Source organism: Apis cerana, linkage group LG2, assembly GCF_029169275.1.
Source record: "Apis cerana isolate GH-2021 linkage group LG2, AcerK_1.0, whole genome shotgun sequence".
In the NCBI taxonomy this organism is placed as follows: domain Eukaryota; kingdom Metazoa; phylum Arthropoda; class Insecta; order Hymenoptera; family Apidae; genus Apis; species Apis cerana.
In genome coordinates, this window is record NC_083853.1 from 15,471,087 (window position 1) to 15,490,567 (window position 19,481).

General features: G+C 38.7%; 1 protein-coding gene across 5 annotated transcripts in view; it reads left to right on the top strand.

Moving 5' to 3' along the window:
- Nucleotides 1-4,628: 4,628 nt before the first annotated feature.
- Nucleotides 4,629-19,481, top strand: part of LOC107992456 (twitchin) — a 66,476-nt gene continuing 51,623 nt past the window's right edge. For 2 of the 5 annotated variants that reach the window (XM_062071712.1, XM_062071713.1), the window contains exons 1-20: nucleotides 4,779-5,211; nucleotides 8,452-8,956; nucleotides 9,276-9,297; nucleotides 11,094-11,256; nucleotides 11,784-11,925; nucleotides 13,310-13,445; nucleotides 13,685-13,888; nucleotides 14,843-15,144; nucleotides 15,554-15,777; nucleotides 15,855-16,260; nucleotides 16,330-16,502; nucleotides 16,595-16,765; nucleotides 16,838-16,917; nucleotides 16,997-17,162; nucleotides 17,364-17,558; nucleotides 17,817-17,993; nucleotides 18,183-18,233; nucleotides 18,542-18,559; nucleotides 19,251-19,295; nucleotides 19,378-19,410. In XM_062071712.1, coding sequence (XP_061927696.1) covers nucleotides 8,644-8,956; nucleotides 9,276-9,297; nucleotides 11,094-11,256; nucleotides 11,784-11,925; nucleotides 13,310-13,445; nucleotides 13,685-13,888; nucleotides 14,843-15,144; nucleotides 15,554-15,777; nucleotides 15,855-16,260; nucleotides 16,330-16,502; nucleotides 16,595-16,765; nucleotides 16,838-16,917; nucleotides 16,997-17,162; nucleotides 17,364-17,558; nucleotides 17,817-17,993; nucleotides 18,183-18,233; nucleotides 18,542-18,559; nucleotides 19,251-19,295; nucleotides 19,378-19,410 — 3,021 coding nt within the window. In that variant the 5' untranslated portion in view covers nucleotides 4,779-5,211; nucleotides 8,452-8,643. Of the gene's footprint in view, nucleotides 5,212-8,451; nucleotides 8,957-9,275; nucleotides 9,298-9,496; nucleotides 9,522-11,093; nucleotides 11,257-11,783; nucleotides 11,926-13,309; nucleotides 13,446-13,684; nucleotides 13,889-14,842; nucleotides 15,145-15,553; nucleotides 15,778-15,854; nucleotides 16,261-16,329; nucleotides 16,503-16,594; nucleotides 16,766-16,837; nucleotides 16,918-16,996; nucleotides 17,163-17,363; nucleotides 17,559-17,816; nucleotides 17,994-18,182; nucleotides 18,234-18,541; nucleotides 18,560-19,250; nucleotides 19,296-19,377; nucleotides 19,411-19,481 lie in introns of all 5 variants that reach the window. The other 3 variants (XM_062071710.1, XM_062071711.1, XM_062071714.1) reach the window with 3 other exon arrangements.

Here is a 19,481-nt window from a genome sequence, read left to right on the forward strand (position 1 = left end):
CTTTTCTACGATCTTTCTCTTTCCGACACATCGATTAGCGTTCTTGGTCATTCGTATGCACTCAGAAATCACATTTTCTTTGTCGCGCCACATCCAAAAATAATCGGTAGTCGTGCAACTATGTATAGGTGAGAAGAAGAGGAAATATAGATACGTCTCTTATACGACGAAGATGGAGGGAAGATGTGTCGTTGTAATGCTACGCGAGAGAAGGAGTGAGGTTCTCGTTATTTCGAGATTATCGAGGATTGCCTGCTTTTTGGAATTGTGCCGATCGTCTCGTTCACTCTCGATATCGAGACGATTTCTCGATCTCGACTGTTATACGTTAACAACAAATATACCATTGCTGCAAGTCATCGATTTCGGAATTCAAGGTACATAATTATTAAACAATAAGAAAACGTAGTGACAACATTAGATTTTATAACCTCAAACGAAAAGTGTATAATTATTCTTATTATTATCTATTTTTATACGCTAGTTCGATATGTGGAAATTGATGTACAATAACTAGCTAATATGATATTAAAGAACCTGGGGATGATATTAAAAAACATCGAGGATAAATCAATAAATAATTTCTAATAAAAAAGAAAACAAGTGAAAGTTAACGAGTGATATATTTTAAAGTAGAATTTCAAGTACATATGATATTGTTATATGATAAAATTACCAAATTGTGTAAATCAGTGAATACTTACGTAGTATGAGTCTGGGATATTAAGTAACCGCGTGGGAGTTTAGTACTCTAAGAATAGAAAGGCAAGAAATGCAGAATGGTTTTTGAATTTGTCATTCGTACATACATAAAAATGAATTTCGGGAACGGAATTTTTTTCATTGATTTTGGTCAAATTTATTCGAATTAAAAAAAAATTATTTGCTCATATTGATTACAACTAAAATCAATTACAAGATGAGTATATTAAATTTTACTTGATTACAATTTCTTTCATTCTCAATTCTTTCCTTTCTTTTCTTGAATACTTTGCTTTGTACACATGGTTAACATTTCAAAATGTTCGGTAATCGTTGACGTTATTTTAACTCGACATGATCCGTTGTTGACTGTGCTGCTTTCCAACGCGTTATTCCAAGATGCAATTTCTCCCAAAATAGATATCAGCTCGCTAAATAAATGCTTCGCTAGACGTTATAAACATTCTGCTGACACTTTTGCACGGTAACTGTCTAGTTAGGATATGGAAACTTGTAAACAGTAGATTTACATATAATAAAATATCGATTATCGAACTAATTAAAAGAAAAAAATTCAAATAATCGATAAAGAAGAGTTAAATTTCCCAAGAACTACATTTGCAAATAATTAAAAACTGAACAATTTTCAAACATGGGTAGTTACTAAATAAAAAATTCAGCAAGAGAATTTGCATTATAATTAAATTTTTAATCGTTTTGCAGAATACGTATTTTCAGGATACGTGTTTCAGAATATAAACATTGGGAGATATGCTAGTTTAAATACATTCTCATTCCGTGTTTGAATAATCGCTTATTTGAATAACTAATCTTTAAATAATTGACGTTCTACTGTATTTTAAAGTTAAGCACGCAATATTTCGAAATGTTTCAAAGTGAATAAAATATTAATATCAAGGGATGAAGAAAAAGATAATACATAGATATTTTTAAATTTTTTGTTCGTATTGAAAATCGTGAATTATTTCAATTGGATACATTTGCAATTTTTGTCGGGAAGGAAGAAATCATCGCTCTACAAGAATTTCGCGATCGAAGGGAAAATCGAAAGCAGATCGCGATACGTGTTCGTACGCATAATAGAGGCCGGTATCTTGTCTTGTCCTCGCACTCATAACATCTATTTCCAGAACGGACCAACGACTAAGTTTAGATCGGCTGTTCCATATTACTCGAGCCATTCGCCCACTCGGGTCCACTTGCTCGCAGGAAAATCTGATAAACGTACAAATAAACGATTCGTGATTAGTCCAATTCTTATCGAAACATCTTTTTTTCCCCATTTAATTCCATCTCTCTTGATGGAAGTATGATATTTGGTGGCGAAACATAGTGGTGGCGCGCATAGTCCTATTTCGACCGTTAACCAATGAACGATAACAAACGCAGTTGGTAGCACTGTAAAAATATTGGTGGTTCTATACGCAAATCTGCACACGTGTTACCGTATTTATATCGATCAAGATATATCTATTTGTATCGAGAATATTATGATCGAAATATTCGATTACACGATGCTGCGAGATAAAAAAGATACCAAGATATATAGTAAGCTTAAACAAACAATATTCTTCGATGTGGAAAACTTGGATGAAAACTAATAAATTGGAAGAGTCACGGATTACCTTTATTTTTTCGTCTTTCGTGCTAAAAGTAAAGCAACCTAAAAATATTTCGAGCATAAGACGTGTGAAATTTTAGTGGCATGGATCATTCGTTTCGTAACGAAAGTTTTTTTTTTCGATCGTTTAAGTACATATGAAATTTTGTGTGAAGTGCTGATATGACATAGACCGAACGTATTCCGCCTTGTGCATAACCAATAAAGAGATTAAATCGAGATAAATCTGATTGACATATTCGACGCAACTGATTCTTGAAAATTCGTTCCAGAGTTGCGAGAAAAATATCTACGTCATGGACAAACGAAAGCATTGGATTTGGCGATGCAGTTTCGAAACCAGAGTACCATTACGGAAAGATAAACTTCATGTAGCTCGCTAATTCCGTTAAAACGTTCTCTGGCATTTTTCTTCTTTGACTCTTATGTTTTTGTTTCCGCGAAAACGCGAAATTTACATAGCGGCTTTGCTTATTTGCCCGTGATGAACCATGTACCTTTTTCCATAAATCATTCGGCAACATCCGATTCGATCATATCGATCTTCTCGTCTCGATCGTTCCAGGTAAAATTTTCATGGTCGATTTGAAGAACGATGCGTAAAACAATGCGTTTATTTGTTCTAATCATGGGGAAGTAACCATCGAGCAAATCGACAAAATTTAAATCTTAGATTTAATTATTATGATCCATTTCTATGACGTATATTATCGTATTTATTAAATTGTTAAATTTTTTCAGTAATTGGAGGATAAAGAGAGGGAAGATTTTCTGTCGCAATATTATTGTGGATCGGCCGATTTTGGAATAAGATCGGATTCGTGGATATCGACGACGTGGAATAGTGGAAGCGCGAGTGTTCAGGTCGTTAGGTATAGATTCTAATACGCAAAGATAGATTGAGCGGTGAGGGGTGATCGTGTATATTTAGAAAAGTGCTTGGCTTGCCAGAACCGAGAGAGACTCGTATCTCGACATCGGGTTCGTGATTTCTCCTCTTTATCTCTCTCACGATATCTCATTTGTTACTCACTAAGAACGTATCGTAACATTTCCTTATTTATATGAAGAAATGTTCTATATCTGTTATATACATTTTCCTCGTAATATCGCATATTGCAACTGTTCGTGTATCAAATATGATTCAGCGAGGTTAGGAACTTTCTTTGGCATAATGTCATTTTCCCATCCTCTTATCTTCCATAGATTTCTAAGGTACATTTTTGATTAGGAATACAAATTTTTATCTCGAAAAGTGACCAACAAGTTTCTTAAAAGGTCGATGTTCGTAAATCTATTTCGATTTGCCTCGGTGTGATCAATTTGGCGAAAAGAGAATAAGAGGAGAGATAAACTGCATTAGTCAGACGAGAATTGCAGGAAATTTGAGCAGATATCGACATTGTGTACTCGATCGAAGTTTTGAAAGCTGGCCAAAAATGTTTCGAACACTCTTCAAAATCAAACATGTTTGCAAATTTGGCGATTTGTAAATCGAACGTTATTATCCATTAAGTTTGTAGCGTCATTCGAAGTGAAAAAAAAAAAAAAACATCGATTAACCCTCGAAAGTGTCGATGGCTAGTGAAAAACTTATTTTCGTCGAGAATAGTGGCCAAGACCTACTTCTCGTTCGCGCGAAGTTCTATTTCCTATTACCATTGATATCTTTCCACTTTTGTTCGCATCTAAATCAAATTAACAACGATTAAATTTTTTCAGATGGATGACAGGAAATCTTCGACTTTCGATGAAACCTCGATGCTTAATCGCGTCTTATCCTCGCGTATATTCTTGTTGATTCATAGATCTCTTACTTTTACGCTCAATCTACTTTGGTTATATTTAAAGATAAGAATATCTATCAAGCTTGCTATGCGTAATCTAATTTCAATCCAAGGACGCCAACGTAAAATTCTTGCGCACTAATTTCTTCGACGTTCCGTCATCCGGTTAATTTGATTGCAACGATAATTAACTCGGCTACGAGACATTGTTTATCCATTTTTATCGTTACCCATACGCTCGCACGGAGTGTAACGAAACGCGAAACGCGAAAGGAGAACGAACAATAGGACTATCCGACCATTCGATGTTATTTTCGCGATAGCGTCAACTCGATCGGTAGCTAGTATCCCGTCCCCCCCACTAATTACAAGGTTTCAAGTTCAATAGCAACGGAAGTGCCAAGAATAAGGGTAGAAGGTGAGAGCGCAGACGCGAGGGGCGGAAAGGGGTGGATACCTTGGATAGACGAAGGATGGAGTTGATAGGAGGCGAAAGATCGCGCAGGACTCGGTGGTGGTCAGACGGCTCAGTGTCAGGAGTGAGCCTCGAAATTGGGAGGGAGGAGGAGGGGCGTAGGCGTGCGCAGGCGGAGGGAGGGGATGAGGGAGAAATAATTATCGAGAGTAAGTGGCGCCGACGCAGAATCTCTGGACTGGACGTCGAGGTGTGACGGCGGTATTTCGTGCGGTTAGTTGGCGCGCGGGGCCCCGGTGACTGGGACGGCCAAGATAGACGCTCCGTATAAAAGGAGAGACAAGAGGCAGGGCGAAACGAACAGGATATATTATAAACGGAGCGACGACCACACAGTGACGACGACCACGACGAACACGACCGAATATTCTTCATAAATTTCTACTTCTTTCTCCTGTATTTTTTTTCTTTTCTCTTTTTTTTTTCCTTTTAATGTCATCATTTTTCTACTCTCGTTAGAAGAAGAAGAAAAGTGCGCGAACGGCGTTAACGAGCCGCGTGAGCTCGCACCGTTCGAGCTAACGAAAGATTAACGTTAAAAAACTCGCCAAGGTGGCTGGAATCGAGGATTTCTAATTATTTGGATATTTCATCGTTCGCTGCAAGTAAGTTCTTCCACTTTTGACTTTTGACAGACTGACAGATCGATTCGAAAGAGAGTGAGAGACGAATGTGCGAAAATGAATCGTTGGTACATACATACACACACACGTATACATAGTGCACACTCTTTCCTTCTCCTCTCTTTCTCTCTCTCTCTTTCTCTCTTCCCCCTCCTTTCTTTCTCACTGTATGCTGTCTTCTCGTTCGTTCATGGTGAAACGTGGGTGTTTTTGGTGGTTCAGTGCGTCCAAGTGTTACGTTTCGTTCGCAAGCACACGAACAAGTGTCGCGTACTCGTTCGTTTTTTTCCTCGCGACGTAGTTGGATCAGATTGCCGCGCTTAAGTGCGTTGCCATTCTTTCATTCGATTCTTCATTGTGCGTGTTACATGGAATCGAGATAAATAGTTTGGAAGACTTGGCGTGCAAGTTCAGTGCGAGTCTCGACGAAACGTAACGCGCCAGTGATATAGATCAACGATAACCGGCGGATCCTCCTTTCTGCTTTTGGATAGAATTATCGAATGATACGAGCGCGAAACGTTGATGACGAAAGGCACGACCTTGACACGCGTTGTCGCTTCCAAAAAGAACGAGAGATGAGTAAAATAAGGAAGATGGTAAAGATCGATCGGCGAATTATATCGAAAATATATTGATCGTCGAAACGATTTACCAGCGTGTTGGTGACTAATTGCCACGAGTCTGCTCGCGCCCAACCACCAACAACTATTCGTAGACTACTATCTAGGTATCTAGGCTCGAAGTCTACTTATTTTTAGAAAAACGTAACGTGAGGAGGAACGGTTCGTCGTCTCGTTCGACGTTCCGATCATCTTTCCAACTATACGTATATTTTCTATTTTAACGTTTTTCCCTCGCGTTCTTCCTCCTTGCTCGATTCGTCATTCCTTGTGTCATTCTTATTTTGCCCTTTTCTCTCTCTCTCTTTTTGTCTCTCTACATAAGTTAAGATTCTTGTTTTAACAATATATCACTACTATTATTTTCTCTCTCTCTCTCTCTTTTTCTAATAATAATAATTAATGTTCGGAATTATTATATGATATCGGATTATTTATAAGCTTGCTTAACAAATTGAAAATTTCACCTGTTGATCGTCAAACTTATAGATCGAAATTAGCACGGATGACTAATTCATTGTTTAGATCACGCTTGTCATCGTCGAATCATGCGCGCATATATCGTTCGATTTTTTTTTTAAGTCCTACTCCCTTCTTGCATCATAGCGCCTCGCGATATTGCCGCTATAAATAAATATCCGATCTTTAATTTCCCTCGCCTCGTTTCTCGAACTCGTGTCTCGAACGAAAGGAAAGTATCCACATCTCTCATGACACGAACGGGCAAGATTTCGGTGATATACGATTTGTATTACGATTTCGTGGATTCGAGTCAGTCCACGAAAATAGAATCCGCGATGCAGAGAAAATAGTGGTACGTATAGACAACAGAAGAGAAGAGAAGAGAAGAGATGAAACGCATGCCTCGACTATAATAATTATAACTTCTAGGTCGGAATTAGAGCGCGCGGTAAGCTTGCCGCGGTATTATCCCCACGATGACCTAATATTCTTTCCATTCCAAGTAATCCCAAAGCGTGAATCATTCTCTCGCGGGAATATGCAACTTCTCGATGCCGTCGTAATATAATAAGCGAAAATTCCATCGCGACTTTTTCCTCCCCCCTCCTGACTCCCCTTCGACGACGCATCGGCGACATCATTTTTGCCTCAACGATATTTTTGTCCCATCGTTGCCAAACTATTCGTTTCATTCAATCCATCGCTTTTTATAACCCACCGTGTGTACACCGTGCCACTTGTTAATTAGGTCGGCCCGTGTCGTCCAATATTTCTACCTATGCATTTATCATCACGATAAAAATTATTGTGCCAAGTGAGTTACGTACAGCGTAAAAATATCGAGACATCGCGGCATGCGTTCGTGAAACACCTGTTCATTCCATCGATCGCACAACGGAATTTTCGCGCGTGTCTGTTCTCTTCAAACGGCCGTTTTCGTTAATATTTTTAGACACCGATCGAACGTGCCGATCGCCGATCAAGGTTGATCCGTCTCCTCTCCCATTGATAAAAATGCGTCCATCTCTCTTCTTGAGAGGTCTATTTATAAAATGGCCAACCACGACCTCCAATCTAGGTGATTGCCAAACGATTGTCCTTTCGGATCGGTCGCGTTAACACGATCGTGTTAATTATCATCGAGGATTCGATCGAGAAAAGAGATACATCCTCGATTTGGGTTTTCGAGCAAGGGTTTTCGAATTTATCGAAGAAATTTCTCGAGAAAAGAGATGGATGTTCAAAAGATCCCTTCCGATCTTCGGTCATTCCCTTCTTCACTTGGCACGGACAGAACGCTCCTGTCAAAAGTGTATCTCGAACAAAGAGCAAAGAACTTGCCGTTCGGAAATTTTCATAAAATCGTTAATCAAAATTCTCCTTTCATTTTCCTCGAACGTGGAGAAACGAGGAATTTCGAACTTGCTCTTTTTTACTTAATTTTCTTCTTTTTATTTTATTTTTTTCTTTCTTCATATACGTGATCGAAACAAATTTCAATTATCGTGCACTCGATGACCAGAAAGATTATTCGATTCGATCTTAATTATCGGTCAAATGGAACGCAGGAAAAATGAGGCGCAGGAAAGGGATAGAATGAGAACGAGCGTTACGAAGCCGAACAATCCAAGGAATGTTTCGAGGCTCGTTGCCAAGTCTTACCAAGTGACGTTGTAACGTTCGGTGTGCGTGCACACGCTCCGTATTCGCGTTTCTTCGCTCTGTGCGAACTTTACGACTTACGGATCCTATCCTTCCCTGACAGTCGAGCCTTATGCCGCGTATACGCCACATACCATTCGAACATTTTCCCTTTCTGAAATGTTAAATGTTAAATGTTAAATCCTTTAATATTATCCGGAAGCAATAAGTCATTTTTCTCGGCGTTGCCAAATTTTACATCTCCCGTTCGCCTACGTCCAATTCCCTCTTCTCGCTTTTTTTTTCTTCTCAATTTTCCCAATTCAGATTTGCCAAGCATAATAACCGATTCGACAACCGGTTCCACTTATTTTCGAGCCAAGAGTGCATTAATAATAGAGACTCGTTGCGTCATTACTCGTTTTGGAAAATTTCTGTAAAATTGCGAGAAAGGAAGACGTCGGAAAATCATACAACTTTTCTTTATCCGGGAAAGGAGAGGAGTTGGTTGGCGCGCGACGGAGGAAGGCGAGGTCGATTGGATGGTGCCGCGGGTCGGCGCCGTTTAAGCCGAGCGTGAAGGAGGGTGGTAGTTGCCTTCGGAGGAGGAGAAGCGGGGGAGGCTCGACTGGGGAGGAAGGAGGGTGGCTCGCCGCCCGAGAAATTGGCGGAGGGGCGACCCGAGGACATGGGGGTCGCCGACGATTTCGCGCCGAGCTTCACCCAGAAGCCGCAGCTCAGGCAGGAGGACGATGGAAATCGGCTGATCTTCGAGTGCCAGCTGATCAGCTCGCCGAAGCCCGAGATATCGTGGTATCGGGGCGAGATCGAGCTGGCTGCCGACTCGAGGACCAACTTCCGGATGCAGAGCGTCGGGACGAACAAGTTCCTCGTCGTCCTCGAGCTCGACGACGTTATCGAGACCGACGCGGGCCTGTACAAGGTGAAGGCCAAGAACAAGATGGGCGAGGTCGCGGCTTCGATCAATCTGAATTTCAGTCGTAAGTAATCCATCACTTTCTTTTCTCTCCCTCCTCTCCGTTACATCTATCTTATTTCTCTTTCTTCTTCTCCTTTCCTCACATCGCGTCCCATTGCGCAACGCGACGTCGTGGCCGTTTCGATGCGTGCGCTACCTACCGCTCGAAAGATTGTTCTTTTTATAGAAACGTTCTTGACCCTTTCGTTTTCGCTCTGCCCCTGTCCTTATAACCCGAAAATATCCCTCCCCCTCCTTTCTCCTCACGATTCATCACCGCGATGAACTCGAGCACCGTGTTCCTCGTTCAATTGATCATTTTTTCTTCTATTTTTTTACAGCTGTCGATGAGCCTAGGGAGAAGTAAGTTTCCCCGACCAATTTCGATCGTTTTTCCGAAAAAAAGAGAAAAAGAATGAACTTCGTTTGTCGCTTCTCCAGGCTCTGCTTCCCCTCTCCCCTCTTTCTTTTTTTAACGCTTCTCTTTCGCTTTTTTTTCCTCTCTCTCTCATTTGCTTACCACGCTTATCACGCTTTCTTTCTTTTCTTTCTGTGATTTTAGCGGCGGAAGAAGCAGACAGGGATGGGTGAGTAATTTGGATTTGAGTTTTGAGCGCGAACGCCTGCTCGCGTACGAGTGATAAAAAAAACGTGTGCGAGATATTAACGAAACCGTTTGCCGTTTGTTGAAACTAACCAACGATATCGGGGGAGGGAGGATGGAAGGAAGGAGTGGATGTTTATATAGGTGCGCATCGAATGCGGCTAACTAATAATAATCGTCGCGGAATGCTCGCTATTTTTGCACGCGTATTCACGTGTGTTCACGCGCGCGTCCGATAAGAGAAAACCGGACAGCTAATGCTTCTTCCGATCGCTCAATTCTGCCCACGCATAACGTGAGTCTGACTTGTCCGCCGTGAAAATAGATTCGAGAAACTCTCTCTCTCTCTTTCCTCTCTATTTTCATCCTCGATTTTTTTTTAACCGACGACATTTGCTCGATGGGACATCCGTTTAACTATCGTGATCATCGTGTTCCATTCGAATCTTTTTCTTCGTTTTTGTGTAGAACGAATTGTACACAATCTCGATACGATCGATCGAGAAATGGAGAAGTTAAATCTAAATGGATCTGCGCGTTGTCCGAATATTTTTAGATTACCCTCCTCCTCCCCCCCTGTTTGAATAATCACTTCGAATTTCGAATTTCTTCTTCGTAGAAATTGGGTCGAAAGTTGGACGCGCGTGACCAAGCCCGCTTGGCGAAATGTTATATTTTCGGATCAGTTCGACAGACATTTTGATTCCCCGTGAATTTCTAAAAGTAACTCGAGCCATTGACGAGCTTATATTTTTCCAGATATTCGGGATCGGGTGTGATTCCTCGAAACGCTTTTCTTCTCGTAGCAGGGTAGCAGAAGCGAAGAGAACGGATCCGCGAGACGAATCGGTTGTAATCGACTGTAACGTGTATAACAGGAGGAAACAGCTGCAGCCTACTTCTTTGCTAAAGTTAGTTTCGACGTTCCTCCCTTCTGCTCTCTGCCTTCTTTTACAGATCGCGAGATCCTGTTGCTTTTACACTTTGGAATTGCCTTCTGTCTCTTTCTTCTTCTCTCGCTCTTTATTTTCATCTTTATCGTCAACTGCTATTTCACCATTGACAAATCTATTACGTCAAATTCGATATATCCGATGTACGTAGTGAAAAAATAGGCGGAAATTTTGCGGTAATTGCAAGATAAATTTGCGCGAAAAGAGGTCGTTGAACTAAACGTTTTAAAGACGTTGGTTGGTTGAGGCGTCTCTAAAACGAGCCATCAAAGGGTCTCTCCTCTCGCTATAGGTAACAACGAGTCTACAGTACGATACCGGTAGATCCATCATTGAAACAAGAGCCAGAAGTGTCATCCTAAGTCAAATTTATCTCTATTTACTTATTACTCTGTAAAATCGCACAATTTTTGGCTCGTCTAATCGTGCATTGACCTGTATGCTACGTGATAATCGAACGCCACTCGTACTAACTTGTTGCAATGTGTTTATATAATAATGGTCAAAATGTGATATCAACGTTTGCAGTGTGTAATTTTATTTTACCGAAATGAAAATAACAATTTTACGTCTACTTTAAAATTTGTGATTCGCACTTGTAGACAAATCGATGGAATCGCGCCAACTTTCGCGAAGAAGCCCGCTATCAGACAAGAGGATGATGGTAAACGATTACTTTTCGAATGTCGCATCACGGCTGATCCCACGCCCAAAGTAACGTGGTTTCACGATGGAAATATGGTAAAAGATTCACCGAGGCACAAGGTTGGTTACCTCTATCTATCTATATATCTATTGGTGGAAAGAAGTCTCGTGGAAGAGGTCTGATTGGTTAATTTTAAGAAAGGAAACGCCTATTTTCACATGCATTTTTGTTTCTACCATGGTATTTGTACACATATACTAATTCAATACGACGGTCCGTATTTAAACGATGCATTAGCGTAGGCATAGAAGCCAAAAAATTCTAACGTATCGATATAATATAAAAATTTTGTTATTTCTCATAATATAATTTGTGGAATAATTATGATTTGTAACAATAATTTAATTTATAAATGTAATTTCGTATTCGAGTTATTAAGATAATAATTGTTGTATGTATACGAAGGTAGACATACTATATTTTTCCACTATTATATACCACGTCAGAATTGTCAACAAAAAGTAGGGATAGGCGGTGAAGGACTTTTTGCTCCTGTGCCGCGAGACTTTTTTGCAATAGTAAACAGTAGATTCGTTTAGTGTGTCTTTTATTATTCCCCTTTTATTTACCAACCTTGAAATTTCAGCTAACCGTCGACAAAGATGGCCACTCGTACTTCGCTACACTAGAGATAAAAAATGTGACCGTTGAGGATGCTGGTAAATATAAGGTCACTGCGAAGAACGAACTCGGCGAATCGAACGCCACTATTTCCTTAAACTTCGATAGTAAGTATAATAAAGAAAATTTTCTTCAATATCCATGTGCTCGAACATCGATGTTTTACGATTCACGTTTATTTTTCTTCGATAGATAAATCGAACACGAGAAAATAAACGTAAATCGTCACTTACCTTTTCACTTTCTCTATCTTTATTATTATTAATTCGGGGTGTATATCGGTGATCCTTTATTATTTCTACGTTTTCCGGTTCTCTTCAATTCTCAGGCTCTGGCCTCCTCCCTTGACTTGTCATTTTCCTTCTTCGACCTGTTCTTTATCTTCTTCTTCTTCTTCGTTGTTTTATTCATTATTTTTTCTGTTCATCCTCTCTCTGTGTCTCCGTCCGTCCGCGGATAATATTTATTTTTTAATAATTTATCTCGGTCGAGCAATGAGCACGTATCGATTATCGGCTCGACGGAGCGACGATATACAGCCCAAGGAAACTAAAAGGAAAAGGATAGTTCGCATAGATCGCAGATGAAATTCTAATTAATAACGTAAAAGCTGCTTGAATCACGTATTAATTTTTCGATTGGCGTTCCACGTATCCGACTTGTATTGTTTGAAACGTCGGTAGATGGAACGCGGATCGCCTTATGCTGACGCTTCGTTAGGTTGCTAAAATCGCGTATACTTTTTTCTTTTTTTCTTTTTATCAACGCAAACAACCGTTTGCCGTGTGAATATTATTGATGTAATATTATAATATTTGGTTAGGCGATACAAGTAGTAGATGTAGACGTACACACGTATACTATATACTCATGCGTATTGCTGTGTTTTAAAAGATTAATTTGACTCTACTAAAAAAAAAAAAAAAAAAAGAAATTTGAACTGTAACCGAACAAACCTAAATACATTTTTGAATCACAGGTTTCTTTAACTGGCTTAATCGCACTTACACAGAGACATTTTTATGCAGTGGTAAACAAATACACAAGCTTAAAAAAAAAAAAATAACTCGAATAACAGAGAAAAAGTAGTTTTTTTTCTTCTCTTTTTTACCTCGAATTGGTTCGATCGCGACTTGGTTCGAGGCATTTCATCGCACAATGGACAATCGATCAGGACAAACAGGACGAAACGAGGGAAGAAAATTAGGAAAAAAGAAAGAACGGACGCAAAAGACGAGAGATAAGAAAGCAACCTAAATAAGGAGATGTCGGTTTGATAGGCGAAATCTTAATCGTAATTTCACAGTCGGCGAAAGTGAAAGAGGTAAAAAAAAAAAAAAAAAAAGCAAGGAACGTGGTGTAAAACTTGGGATCGATACGTAGCTCTGACCTTGGATCGAAGAGCTTAAACCTTCCGCCGCGAAGGGATTAAGCGACAGATAAATATTGTATACAAGGATATCGACACATAGATCGTTTGTGTGAACATAGGCGACGAGGCACCCGTACCCGACGACGGTATTAAACCGACTTTCACCGAACGACCGGTGATAAGGCAATCGGACGACGGTAACACCATCACCTTCGAATGTCGATTAGTCGGCGACCCGAAACCAACCGTCAAGTGGTAAGATTACGCGCGCATTCTGGAAGTACGTCTTGGATACTTTTCCCCTTCTCTCCTTTCTCCTTTCTTTCTCTCTCTCTCTTTCTCTCTCTTTCTCTCTCACTTGCACGCACAGTTTTCGTTCGATCATTATCTCGAGCGAAACGTTTCCATCGCAACGTACAACGTACTTCCAAGTTACTACTACCTTTCGAGCAGCGTATATACATGATGATGGTTTGATGGGCGTACGTAATTAGGTATCACGGTAGCGAAGAGTTGAAAGAAGACGGAAGATACAGGATGTCGTTGGAATTGGATCAAAAGCTGTACCATCTAGCGAGGTTGAGAATCGACAACGTGGCAAAAGGCGACGCCGGGGAATACAGAGCTGTGGCGAAGAACAAACATGGCCAAGGTGTCGCGACCATTAATTTGAACTTCGAGGGGGGTGACAAGTTGAAGTACGCATACGCTGCGTTATTACATCGCGCACGGTCATCGCGTCGCCAGATCTTTCGCTTCCTTCGATCTCTCGAAAGAAATGGATAGAAACGAGATATCGAACGATTTTCGAATTTTGAACTATCGAATTTTGAACGATTGAATTTTAAACCATCGAATTTCGAACGATTGAATTTTGAAGGATCAAATTTTGAACGACTGAATTTTGAACGATCGAATTTTGAATGTTCGAATTTCCAAGGATCAAATTTTGAACGATCGAATTTCCAAGGATCAAATTTTGAACGATCGAATTTTGAACGATCGAATTTTGAACTATCAAATTTTAAACGATTAAATTTCGAACGATCGAATTTCCAAGGATCAAATTTTGAACGACTGAATTTTGAACGATCGAATTTTGAATGTTCGAATTTCCAAGGATCAAATTTTGAATGATCGAATTTCCAAGGATTAAATTTTGAATAATCGAATTTTAAACCATCGAATTTCGAACGATCGAATTTCCAAGAATCAAATTTTGAACGACCGAATTTCGAACGATCGAATTTTGAATGTTCGAATTTCCAAAGATCAAATTTCCAAAGATTGAATTTTAAACCATCGAATTTCGAACGATTGAATTTCGAACGATCGAATTTCCAAGGATCAAATTTTGAACGACCGAATTTCGAACGATCGAATTTTGAATGTTCGAATTTCCAAAGATCAAATTTTGAATGATCGAATTTCCAAGGATTAAATTTTGAACAATCGAATTTTGAACGATCGAATTTTGAATAATAGAATTTTCAACGATCGAATTTTGAATAATCGAATTTTGAACAATCGAATTTTGAACAATCGAATTTTGAACGATCGAATTTTTTGTTCTGGCGACGCCTTGCAACGAATCCGTCCGCGCGATCGAGGAATCGAAGCGAGTGTCGATCTGACGTGTCGATCTGACGCAGAATACCAGACGGTAAACCGCCGCGTTTCCCAAAGAAGCCAACAATTCGACAAGAAGGGGACGTGTTGATCATGGAGTGTATCTTGGAAGCTCACCCGGTCCCGGATATAACTTGGTACCAAGGTCAGAAGACGATCACCGACAGCAAACGTGTCAAGATGTCACGCAAGGCGACCGGGAAGGACACTTATTTGCTCACGCTCGAGATATCGAATCCGACCAAGGCGGACGGCGGAAATTATCGATGCAACGCGTTTAACAACTTCGGCGAGAGTAACGCAAACATCTCCCTCAATTTCCAAGGCAAGTCCTCCTCCGAATCAGACGCACGCCACGATTATTTTTTACACATATATATATATATCTCTTTCCTAGCACGTTTTTTTCTCTCTCCTTTGTGTCGATGTCGAGAATAGAAAGATAATTATTATATCGCAGTGAATAAAATTCGCGTTGTACGTGTATATAGATGTACAGGTAGGTAAGTGCATGATTGCGCACATAAGCTAACTATATAACTATATAACTAATCCTTCTCTCGTTTGCTTAACTGTTTAACTCGCTGCGATGATCCTTGCGCTGAATTTCGAGCGAGAAGAATCGAGATATTGAATATTAAATATCTTCCCCCACTCCCTTTTTTTTTCGATCGCCATAAGTATCGTCGAGTATAAATTTTGACGAACCTTGCTTAACCATTGATCTTTCTAAGATGCAGAAGAGGGACCTGGTTTCGCGCCGACGTTCATCGAAAAACCTCGTATCATTCCGAACGAAACCGGCACCTTGATCACGATGAAATGCAAGTGCAAAGCGAATCCAAAACCGGAAGTTACGTGGTTCCGTGGGAGCAGTGTCGTCAAAGAATCTTCCAAGATTTCGATCAGGACGAAGACCGTGGAAGAGGACGTTTACGAGTTGATCATGGAGATCAAGGTAACGTGTGTGTGTGTGTGTGTGTGTGTGTGTTTATGGTGTACACACGATTATCGATTATGGTATTTATGTGGCAGGATCCTTCGGCGCCTGATGGTGGCACTTACAGATGTCACGTGAAAAACGAGTACGGTGAAAGCAATGCGAATTTGAACTTGAATATCGAGGCAGAGCCAGAGCCGGAAGGAGACGGCCCGACTTTCGTCGAGAAACCGCGGATACAGTCTCAAAACCAGGGTAAACTGGTGATCATGGATTGCAAGGTGAAGGCGAATCCGAAACCTGAAATCGTGTGGACTCATGCCGGCAAGATAGTGAAGGAGTCCTCCAAGATCTCGATCAGTATTGTTCAAGAGAAGCAAGATATCTATTATATCAAATTGACACTGAACGATCCAGGTGCCGAAGATTCAGGTTTATACAAGTGCAACATCAAAAACGCTCTTGGCGAATTGAATGCCAATCTAACGCTCAACGTTGAAAGTGAGTTTTTTCTTTTTAATCTCGTCTCATTCACCTCGAATATCCAATTTGAATGTCCTTCCGTTTTAGTTATACCCGTGATCAAGGAAAAACCAAAGGTCGTGAAGATCGTGAAGAAGAGAACGGTCATAGTCGAGTGTCACGTGCTTTCCAAATTTACGCCGGAATGCACTTGGTTCAAAGAGACAAAAGCTGTGAAAGCGGATAACAGGCACAAAGTCCACGTCGAGCAAGTAAAAGAGGTGCGCCTCTTTCTGTAGATTCAAACAAGGCGATAAGAAGGTGAATTCAAAGAAGAAAAAGAAGAAGAAACTAATAAAATTTATGCTTTTAGGGAGAATTTGCTGTCAAGTTAGAAATCGAGCAAGTGTCAGCCTCCGACAAAGGTGTGTACAAGTTAGTCGCTCGTAACGAAAAAGGTGAGGCAACGTCCCAAGTTGTAGAAGTTACGGAAATTATGGAGGAAGGCGAGAAACCTAAGATTATATCCGGTTTGAAGTCTGCGGTAATTACCATTATATTCTTCTTCCATGTGTTCTACCTTTGAACGATTAATCATTAATATTTTTATTTTTAGACGATCGAGGAAGGTAAATCGATCGAACTTGTCGCCAGCCTCTCCAAACAGGATCGTAAAGTTACCATCACATGGTACAGGTAAATAGGTTATTTCAACTCGAGATTATTTAATCTCAAATCGTTTACAATACGTTCATTTCCTTTCCTTTTCTTTCAGAGATTCTACGGTGGTCAAAGCTTCCAAAGACGTGATGATATCTTTCAATGGTGTAGATATGAAATTGTCAATCACATCTGCTTCCACTTCGTATTCTGGAACGTACAAAGTAGTCGTTAGTAATGAATTCGGTCAAGATGAATCGTCGGCACGATTGGTTGTCAAGGTAAGAAAAGATTAGAAAATGGTTAAACGTTCGTCTTTCTCTCTCTCTTTATATATATATCAATATTACAATGTCGTTATACCGTGTTCATCCCTTATTCGTACATTATAAAATAATATTCCTTCCGGTTAATTAAATTCAGAACGATTAAGTAAACATCTGTCCTTGAATGTTGCATGCAATTCCTTGTCCATATTGTAGAAAAAAGAGGAAAAGAAAGAGGAAGAGGAAAAAGAAGAGAAAAAGAAGAAAGTTGAAAAGAAAGAGGAAGAGAAGAAAGAGGAAAAGAAGATAGAAAAGAAAGAAGAGAAAAAGGAAGAAAAGAAGGAAGAGAAAAAGGAAGAGAAGAAGGTAGAAAAGAAAGAAGAGAAAAAGGAAGAAAAGAAAGAGGAAAAGGTAGCGAACGTTATTGTTACACTGTTATTCGCTATTGATCTAATTCTCCTAAAGAATATTTTTTCTTTCGCTATTTGTCTATCCTTTTGTCTGCCTATAACTAATACTCATCCACTTTTTTTACGTTAAGAACACGAACTTGCATAAACACTTAAAGTTAAACTTATCGAAAGGAAGATTTTTATATAATTATTTTTTTTCGTCATTTACACGGTAATTCGGCTCTTTTGAAATACGTTTCAATATTGCGATGCGAAGGTAAAAAGCTCAATTTGGAACCATGATAAAGAAAATCTTTTCGAAAAAGATGAGGAAGAAGAAAAGGAAGAGGAGGAGGAGGAGGAGAAGGAAGATGAAGTGGTGAGTGTAATCGAGTCCAGCATCGCAGAGCCGATTATCGAAGAGCCAGATTCAGAAACGATATCACAAATGGAGGTACACACATACACATACACGTTACACATATTTCACAAACATATGCAATATATTTTCACTCACTGAATATTTTTTCGTGTCAACTATTTTTTTAATTCGTTATTTTTTGATTTTTTTTAAATCAAGAGAATTTTTACCTTAATTTTACTGTTAAATTAATCAACACTTTTTTTTTAAACTACTTTTAAGGATATACCTGACCACACACCAAACGGTATCGACAAATCTGCTCCTAAAAAGGTACGATTATTTTTTTTTTTATTTCGATTCACGAAAGTGAAAAAAGATTATTTTATCGTTTATTAAAAGTGAGTGAAATTCTTTTAATTTACACGGTAAACATTTAAAATATATCACAAATATTGTTTCCTTTTATGCGTTTTCCTATGATTCCTTGTAGTTGTGAACGTTATGTGTCCTTTTATTTCATGTATTTATCTTATATAAAAAAAAATATTATGAAAATTTGCTTAAAAATCATTATAATATACGCTGCAATATTCGTAAAGTAATCAAGAATTAAACATAATTGTTTTTTTTTGTTTCAGAAACTGGAAGTTATACAGGTGAGTAATGAATATCAAAAATTTTATCCGAATAAAGTATGCGCTCGAATTATAGATCGACTTTTCAATTGCATTGCAAAATCATGGTTGCGAACGATTATTCCATATGGCTTTTAATGCTTATAAATTCAATAAAATAAATTAAAAGAGATAACGCATGTTTACAATAGGAAAATTTATTTGCAGCTATTATCGAATGAATTGATCTTTCCTTACAGCTTTACCAACACGTGCAGCTTTAATTAATAAACTTTAATATGTTTCAGCGTTAATTATTTCAAATTGATTTGTATTAAGATTATTTTTATTTCAGACTGAAATAGTTAAACTTATTTATAAATTTTACATTTTTAATTTTGTTTCGCACACTATAATGCTTATGTTCTAAGAAAATACTTCATTTTAGAAGCTGGGCTATGAAATTTTCCTCAAAATTGTACCTTCTCATCCTATTCTTGTCTTTCTCTTTTCCGTTTTTATTGTCTGCATGTTTCTTTTTATGTTCTATATAGTTTGGTTTTCAAATCAATTTTTTAGTGTATATCTATTTAACAACATGACAATTGTTGAACTATAGTGGTAAAAGAAATAAAAAGAATAAAAAGATGGTAAGATTGAGAATGCATTATATTATTTATTTTTGTTTTACATTAATTATCGATAGAATTGTAATTGTTTCATCTTTGTGTAGAAGAAACCAGAAGAAAAAATCGAAGAAAAGAAGGAAGTTGAAAAGGTAATAATTTTTTTTAATCTAAATTTGAAATCTTTGTTATGTTAATTATTAGATTGGAAATTGAACAATTTTATTTTCACAGAAAAAAATTGCGAAGAAAGAAGAGAAGAAGGAAGTAAGTATAATTTTTCCTATTCTTATTATTAAAATCTTTGTATTTCTATTTATACCATTTACTTCTCTATT